At 44.7% G+C, this 6647-nt stretch overlaps 1 protein-coding gene across 1 annotated transcript in view; it reads right to left on the reverse strand.

Moving 5' to 3' along the window:
• The window catches only part of LOC119425313 (claspin), a 20508-nt gene extending 15798 nt beyond the window's left edge, over positions 1-4710 (reverse strand). The window contains exons 1-6 of the mRNA XM_037692834.1: positions 4583-4710; positions 1273-1384; positions 588-883; positions 327-470; positions 204-248; positions 59-131 (exon numbers count right to left, since the gene is read on the reverse strand). Of these exons, the coding sequence (XP_037548762.1) occupies positions 59-131; positions 204-248; positions 327-470; positions 588-883; positions 1273-1384; positions 4583-4609 (697 nt within the window). The 5' untranslated portion in view covers positions 4610-4710. The remainder of the gene's footprint in view (positions 1-58; positions 132-203; positions 249-326; positions 471-587; positions 884-1272; positions 1385-4582) is intronic.
• Positions 4711-6647: the final 1937 nt, after the last annotated feature.

A 6647-nucleotide genomic window follows, 5' to 3' on the forward strand; every position in this document is an offset into this window, starting at 1 on the left:
GTGAGTTGCAGTGAGACGGTCAGAGTGAGTTGCAGTGAGACGGTCAGTGTACTCGGACCTCTGACAAGCCTCTGGGACTCGCTGTGGAGCTGCTTCATGGCCTCCCTGCTGGCTCGAGCAGCTTTCCTCTCCTGCGGGGACAAGCGGACGTTTCAGCTGATGTTCTACGTCTCACGGTTCTGCTTCACCTTCAGAACACTTACCACTCGCTGCAGCCTCCCTGGAACCTCCTCGTCCTGCTCTTCACCCTGCACACAAATCAAACGCACCCTTTCAAACCCAGCTGCTCACTTCAGACAGCCGAAGGAGGAGCAGCCCATTGTCACCTGGTGTCTCTTCAGCTTCTGTTTGACTGAAGCTCGGATGGCGTTCAGAGACTCTTCATCCTCCTCTTCATCACCCAGACCGGTGTCAAACAGGTCCGTGTCCCCCAGAGGACAGCCGCTGTCATTCAGAGGACGAGGCGTGCCCTGAAAACACAACACTTTGGCTTTAAAAGGAATATGAAAGCTGAAGTCACAGCCGAAGTTTGAAACCAGAACCAAAGCCCTTCGGCTGATTTTTGATCCAAACATCTTTAATCTCACTTCAGCTCTTCCACAGAACTTCTTCTTCTTGAGCTTCTCAACCGCTCTGCTGCGCTTGTCCTTTCTGTCTTGATGTCGCCGGCTCCTCTTCACCTCCTGCTCACTGTCATCACTATCAACAGGAGCCCGGGTGATTCTCCTGCTCCTCTGCGCTCCTTCAGCCTTCCTCCTGCCCTCCTCCTCTTCTCCACTGGAGACGGGCAGCAGCCGAGCTTCGGCCACGCTCCTCTCCTCCTCGCTGTCAGTGATGGCGTTGCGACGAGGCTTCCTGTGAGTCCACACGTCTTCACCAGAGTCTGAGAAGAAACAAACATTTAGAAACGAGTCGACCCGTCCAGACAGAACCGACCAGAACCACAGAAACCCGGGCAGCTTTGGTCCGTCGTCCGACCCGTTTTAACGTTTAGCTTGACAAGGTAGAACCGAACCTTCGGGTAAAACTCTCAATAAACGGAGAAAAGGCCGAACGTCGGCTGATTTCTGTGATGGGATGTCTTAAAGACATTGGCACCCATCTGGACGGTTCTGATCCGAGGCGAGCCACAGGTTTGAGCCCGGGCCGAGCCGTTGTCACAGATCAACAGGTGAACAGTTAGGTTCTGTTGGACCGCCTCAGTGGCTCCTTAGACCCGTTTGCTCCGAGGTAAACCTCTGATTAAACCTCTACAGCTCTTTGGTACCGAACCTGGAAGGTTCTTGTCTCCGGTGTCAGCGGCCGCTCCCTCTGCAGGAGAGTCCATCCCGCTGTCCGGGTCGCTCTCTGGTGCCGTGTGGATGGAAGCTGGCAGCGCCTCGGCCTGAAACGACAACATGTGGGTTAGGAGCGCCGGTTTGGACCCGAAACAATAAACGCTCTGGTTTCAAACTCTGAGGTGGTCCAGCACGGAGACAGCTCCCCTCAGAACACTTGGGGCTCACCGCGACTCATCGTGGGACAAACCAACAAGAAACTGGTCCAGCTGACCCCCAGGGTGGTTCTGGAGAAACGAGAACAGCCCTGGACCTTAGACCAGGCCCTGATGAAAGACCAGAGCAGATTCAGCTCTAATCTGGACCTGAGGATCCAGTTCAGAGACTCTGGACTGACTTCAATCGTCTGAACCAAGTCCCAATGAAAAAATAAATAAAAATCACACAAACCACCGGGTCGACCGGGAGATCGATCACTGCTAAAAACAACGAGTTCAAAGATTTGGTGTTTAATCTGAGGTCAGTTCGGTTCTGAAGGTCCAAGACCCGGCAGGGTCTGCTCAGAACATTCAGACATAAAGAGACGATCAGGAAAAGTTCTCACCCTCCAACTCATGACTAATGCTCCTCAGGAAATCAACCACCTTATTTAACAGATTAAAAATGATGGTTTTAAATATTTTATACAAAGTTAGTCTTGTAGGGCTGTCTCAGTCTGAATTTAAAATATCTCATTTAAATTACTTTTCTTTCATTTTATCATCAGTGTTTCCCCTACCTTTACACAGGCGGGGTGCTAACCCTAACCGGAGGCTAAAGATTATTGAGCTGCACTTAGACCCGAGTGGATCATGACCCGTCATTCAACTTTATTTCTACAGGTGAGTCTCATGGAGCCCCGGGACTCATTTACAACACCTGCTTTAACAAACAGTGACGACAGCAGAGCACAGTCGTAAAGGAGGAGTAAAAACTGACAAGAGCAAGTGAAATAAAACCATATTAAAGAACAAACACAGCTAGATTATACAGTGATGTAGAAACTAAAGACCGGAACATCTGCAGGAACTGAACAGATGTTTGAAGACACTTAGAGAGGTCAAAGGTCGAGAGCTTCAGCTCTTTTTACAAGATGTTCCAGGAAACAGGAGCGGAGTAGGAGAAGGTCCTTTTGTCAAGTTCAGTCCTCACTGAGGGAACACTGCAGGTAATGATTTGTGTATCTTGGTCGACTCACATCTCTCTTTTAAGCTCCATGTGGAAAACTAGTGAAGAAACTGGAAGTTAAACTGGGTTTCTTTTTCAGAGACAGATCCTGTCTAACTATGAACCCTGAGGAACGCCTTGTATCTGTGACTTTCCTTCCCTCCATTGATCACGGTGACATTATTTACATGAACGCTCCTACAAGAACCCTGCAGATGTTGGATGCTGCAGATGTTGGATGCTGCAGATGTTGGATGCTGCAGATGTTGGATGCTGCAGATGTTGGATGCTGTCTATCATGGTGCACTAAGATTCATAACTGGCTGTGATTATCGTACCCACCACTGCACCCAGTATTCACTGGTTAACTGGTCACCATTAACTTCACACAGACTCTCCCACTGGTACATCTTCATCTTTAAATCACTTCCTGGTCTGCTGCCTTCATACATCTCCTCCTACATGTCTCTGTGTGAGTGCAGCTACAGCGTGCGCTCTCAGGACATCATTACCTGCAGTGTTCCCTCAGTGAGGACTGAACTAGACAAAAGGACCTTCTCCTACTCCGCTCCTGTTTCCTGGAATATCTTGTAAAAAGATCTGAAGCTCTCGACCTTTGACCTCTCTAAGTGGCTTCAAACATCTGTTCAGTTCCTGCAAGAACCAACGCAGACATGTTCCTGGTTTTAGGTTCTACATCGAGTTATAATCTAGATGTTTTTGTTTCATTTCATTTCTTCCATTTCCTTTTCGTTCTATACGCTTCATGATCGCCTGTTCTTGTCTGAACCTCGTCTGTGTTCTGGTTTAAAGCAGGTGTCTCTTGTAAGTGAGTCTGGAGGCTCAATGAGACCAACCTGAAGAAATAAAGGTCAAATGAACATCGGTGTTCTTCACGATGGTCTACTCCAGAGGTGTGAAACCCACTTACAGGGGGGGCCAAAATGACAACCTTCTTCAACGTAAGGGTCTGTTTCAGAGACTACATTAACTCATGGCAGATACCAACATCTTTTCTTGGTTGCAGGTTCCTCAACAAGACTTTGACTGGTTTCATTGGACGTTCTACGTCGCACTTTTGATATAATCAAAGATTAATGAAAAAATTAAAGTAATAAAAGTAATTTACTTTTAAAATATCAGCTTGGGGGCCAGATAAGATGTTAAGGAGGGCGTCATTTGGCCCCCGGGCCTTGAGTTTGACACGTGGCCTATTCACTTCACGATGACGGCCCTGAGCAGAACGACCTCGTCCATCAACCGGCAGGTTGCACCTGCACGCCCCTCGGCTGATCCTTCACATCCGTTAGTTCTCCTGAACACCTGCACAGCTTTGGTACGGTTAGCGACGACTCTACAGGTCAAGGGTCACGAAGAATGGCAGAGCTGCCAGAACTCCGTTCAGCTCTGGTTACTTTAGCAGATCAAAATATTAAAGAAGAGTTTTAAAGCTCAACTTCAGTGTTTCATTTTACAGATATAAGGGCTGAGCAGAGCCTCCAGAAACCTCCAGAAGCAGCCGGCTGAGCTTCAGGAAACGTTTCTCCTTCCTGTCCAGCCGGTCCAAGCAGATGGCTCCTCGTCCTGGTTCTGCTGGAGGTTTCTTCCTGTTAAAGTAGTTTTTCCTTTCCACTGTCTCCTTTGTGCTCGCTCTGGATGAGACTGAAGATTCAGCACAATCTGCTGCTTCCTTACAGAACTTTTACCGATTGTCTTTTATAAAGTCTGTGCATGTTTGTGTTCGGAGCCCTGTCATGACTTGTGCTGACACTCGGAGCTGCAGAAACAGGAGGCTCGGAGCAGTTCGGAGGAGCTCGGAGGAGTTCGGAGGAGCTCGGAGCTGCAGAAACAGGAGGCTCGGAGCAGCTCGGAGGAGTTCGGAGCAGCTCGGAGGAGTTCGGAGCAGTTCGGAGCAGCTCGGAGGAGCTCGGAGCAGCCTGGCTCATCTCAAGCTAGCAGCTAGCTAGCCTAGCCCCGCAGCTAACTCGAGCGACACAACTTTGATTTCGCCTTCATCCCTGCAGACTCTTTACATTTCTGCCTTAAGACGTCCCGGTATTTAACCTTCAAGTGCTGATGTTTAAAAAGTGTAATTTTACCTGTTGTTGGGTCAGAACCAGGCTCATTGCTCTCCGCCTGCTCCCTCGGATAAAACCCAACGAGGACGACTGTTCGTCGAACCGCCGCCGCTGCAACAGACGTTGAGAAAACCGGGACCGCGAAACAAAACGTTACTTCAGCCTCCTAAAGCTCATTTAGACCGCGTTTCACCGCACCGACCCGCTTCCTCCCGCCTCGTTCGCACCCGTAACGCACAGTTTGAGCTTTGGCGCGCCGGGACAGCTGGCCCGCACTGTTCGTAAGACCTGTCAATCCACGGCTTCTCGAGCTCTCATTGGTCCTTTTTGCAAGTTTGGTATCCGCCTACTGTGACGTCACAACCAACGGGCGGGGATTGGAGTGGGACATTCAAAATCAAAAAATAATAAATGAAAATGTATTCAATACAAAGTTTAATTAGCTTTAATGTATTAAACAAAAAAATACAAGAAGTTTTAACTTCCTCTTTACAAAACGAAATGTAAAACAAAACAACAATTCTTTGTTTTTAAGCAGAAAGTCCTTTCTTTAACTCTTTATGTGTTTTTTTAATTATTATTTTTATGTGTTTAATGAAGTTTGTTTGTACACGTGCTATAAAATGTTGGGACAGTGTACTTTAGCGTTCACACACACTTCCTGCATCTTTGTTGGATTCGTTGCTAGCTAACATTGTAGTTTTTTATTTGCATGAAGAAACAACACAAATGCATGAAATTAGGTTGAACTTTGGCTGCTGGATCGCAGGGCCCACCTTTGTAGTGAAAGCGCTACAGGACAATGATCTTTGTTGTAATCAGACATAACTAAAGGGGTGAATCCAGCAGTGAGTGCACATAAAGGCTCCATTTTCTATCTTCTCTTTTCTTTGTACCTGATGCCACTAGGTGCTGTTTTTTGTAACCAGGGCATCCCTTTTCATTTTTATGCCAATGTCTGTCAAATGTACTTCCCTCTGAAGCACACAGGTGCACGTTCTATCCAACCTCTTTTTGACTGCCTGTTGACATCAAGGACTGGATGTCTTTACATTCCTTAAACTGTAATGAGAAGAAAAATGAAGTCATGTTGTTTCCTCCTAATGGCACGATCAAGAACCACGGTATTGACTTGCCATGCACGATATTGGATTTTTGGTCGATATCCAATATGCCGATATGTTAAAACTTATTTGGCCGATTACCAATACTGATATTGTTTTTCTAGATCTAGTGACAGAGACTACACAGCTTTCTCTGCTGTGGAATTAAAATACTACATTATTCTGCATGGTCAGTTTGGCTGCGATCAAATGCAGATGCCAAAAAAGGGGCTGAAAGTAATGTAACACTTCAACTTGGATTATGTTTAATGTCAAATTTATTTTTTCATTCATTCATTCAACCTTTATTTCTACAGGTTAGTCCCATTGAGCCCCGAGGACTCATTGACAAGAGAGACCTGATTTAACAAAGAATGATGACAACAGTGAATAACAACGACAAGAATAGATGATCATAAAGAGGCATACAGATTTTTTGAACCCTATTCATGACATTTACGCTCTAACACAACAACAACACTCGAACAGTGCAAATCTGTAACTTTTCACAAATCTAAACTTGACGGTGCTTGTGACGTCACAATTATTATTTTATACATGAATGTTTCTGTTAAATTATTGTTTTAAAGATGAATGATTCTGTTAATTATTATTTTATAGATGAATGTTTCTGTTAATTATTATTTTATAGATGAATGTTTCTGTTCAATTATTATTTTATACATTAATGTTTCTGTTAAATTATTATTTTATGGATGAATGTTTCTGTTCAATTATTATTTTATAGATGAATGTTTCTGTTAAATTATTGTTTTATAGATGAATGTTTCTGTTAAATTATTATTTTATAGATGAATGTTTCTGTTCAATTGTTATTTTATAGATGAATGTTTCTGTTAAATTATTATCTTATAGATGAATGTTTCTGTTAAATTATTGTTTTATAGATGAATAATTCTGTTAATTATTATTTTATAGATGAATGTTTCTGTTAATTATTATTTTATAGATGAATGTTTCTG

This window comes from Nematolebias whitei, chromosome 19 (assembly GCF_014905685.2).
Source record: "Nematolebias whitei isolate Nwh7 chromosome 19, NemWhi1, whole genome shotgun sequence".
Lineage (NCBI taxonomy): Eukaryota > Metazoa > Chordata > Actinopteri > Cyprinodontiformes > Rivulidae > Nematolebias > Nematolebias whitei.